Source organism: Condylura cristata, unplaced genomic scaffold, assembly GCF_000260355.1.
Source record: "Condylura cristata isolate star-nosed mole 26May11 unplaced genomic scaffold, ConCri1.0 scaffold00032, whole genome shotgun sequence".
In the NCBI taxonomy this organism is placed as follows: domain Eukaryota; kingdom Metazoa; phylum Chordata; class Mammalia; order Eulipotyphla; family Talpidae; genus Condylura; species Condylura cristata.
This window is the reverse complement of record NW_004567133.1, coordinates 20,362,997-20,364,359: the sequence shown is the minus strand read 5'-3', so window position 1 is coordinate 20,364,359 and position 1,363 is coordinate 20,362,997. Positions and strand designations below refer to the sequence as shown.

Genomic DNA, 1,363 nt, shown 5'->3' with positions numbered 1-1,363 from the left:
GCCGCAAGGGCCTGGGCTGGGCGCCGTCCCGGGGCCACTGGCCGGCTCCAGAGGAGCTGGCCCCTGCGGGGCCCTGGCCTAATGGGCAGCATGGGGCTCCGGCGTCCCTGGCGCCCCTGCCTCCTTCGGCCTCCTCTCCGTGGGGGACTTCACGCTCTCACCTGCGGCCGGGGTCCAGCAGGCCTCCACCCGGCCGGAGCACTGTTTCCGCGTTGTGCGGGCCCGGCGGGCAGGAGTGACGGCTCCTCGCCTGTGCGTGGCCGACAGCGGCCGCTCTTGCTCAGGCTGGCCGAGGCCCTTCTGGACTGCAGGCCGGTCACACGAGGCCAGGAGAAGCCAGGACTGGCTGCTGCTGGGCAGGTGTTGACCGTGGAGTCAGCGTCCCCCAGCGCTGCTGCCAGTCGGGCGCCCCCAGGCCTGGTCCAGGCACCAACAGCAGAGCCGAAGCCCCGAGAAAGACGCCAGCGCCCGGACCCTGGTGCCTCTGCCGTCGCCTGGGCCGCTGGGTGGGCCATTGCCGTCCGCCTGCAGCTCCCGAGGCCTCACCGAGCGAGACCGTGGTCTTCCTGTCCACCGACGGGTGGGCAGTGGCCAGGCAGTGGCCTTGCTGCCTGCGGGGGAGCTGGGCAGGCCCCCTCACGCCTCGGGCAGCTCCAGGCCGGCTGCTCCAGCCTGACGGGCGTGGTGTTCCTGCTGTGCGTGTTGGGGGGCGGTCCCCGATGACAGATGTCCCCTCCTGGCACTGTCGTGAGCTGCCGCTGCCCTGTGCGGGGGACAACGGGCCACTCTGGCCCTGCGCCCAGCGGGCGTTTGTCCTCTGTGGCGCTTTGAGCTGCAGGGCGCTGCCCCCCCACCCCCACACACACACGCCGGGGAGGCCCCTGGGGCTCTGCAGCCCCCTCCGGCAGAGTCCCAGGGAGCTGCTTGGGGCGCTGCAGAGCTGGGCGCCCACCCAGGGTAACGAGGGGCCCGGGGTCAGGGCGTCAGGTGCCTTCGTGCGGAGCAGACTCTGTCTTAAAAGACCCGTCTGTGCCAGTCTGCGCCCGGCCCTTGCCAAGCCATATCGCGTGCGGCTTGCCTGACCTGTGACTGCCCCGCGGCTGTAAGTAGAGTGCGCAGAGCAGACTGGCCGACCCTCCCCATTATGTTTTGTACCATATTGTAAATTATATTATTTATTCTTTACCGATTTTGGGAATAAAAGGTGTTTTGGTTATTTAATATAATAAAAACTGTTAAACTTCTTATGTTAAACTTCCAGTTGAGCTTGTAAATCTGTTTTTATTATTGTGCATAAATACATACTAATCCTTGCTCTAGCTGAGTCTCCGCCTTTCCTTGGAGGGCCGGGGGCCCTGTCCCG

At 65.7% G+C, this 1,363-nt stretch overlaps 1 protein-coding gene across 1 annotated transcript in view; it reads left to right on the top strand.

The window, feature by feature from the left end:
• Positions 1–676, top strand: part of TELO2 (telomere maintenance 2) — a 35,836-nt gene extending 35,160 nt beyond the window's left edge. Inside the window, exon 5 of the mRNA XM_012731701.1 lies at positions 416–676. Within this exon, the coding sequence (XP_012587155.1) occupies positions 416–676 (261 nt within the window). The remainder of the gene's footprint in view (positions 1–415) is intronic.
• The last annotated feature ends 687 nt before the right edge of the window (positions 677–1,363 follow it).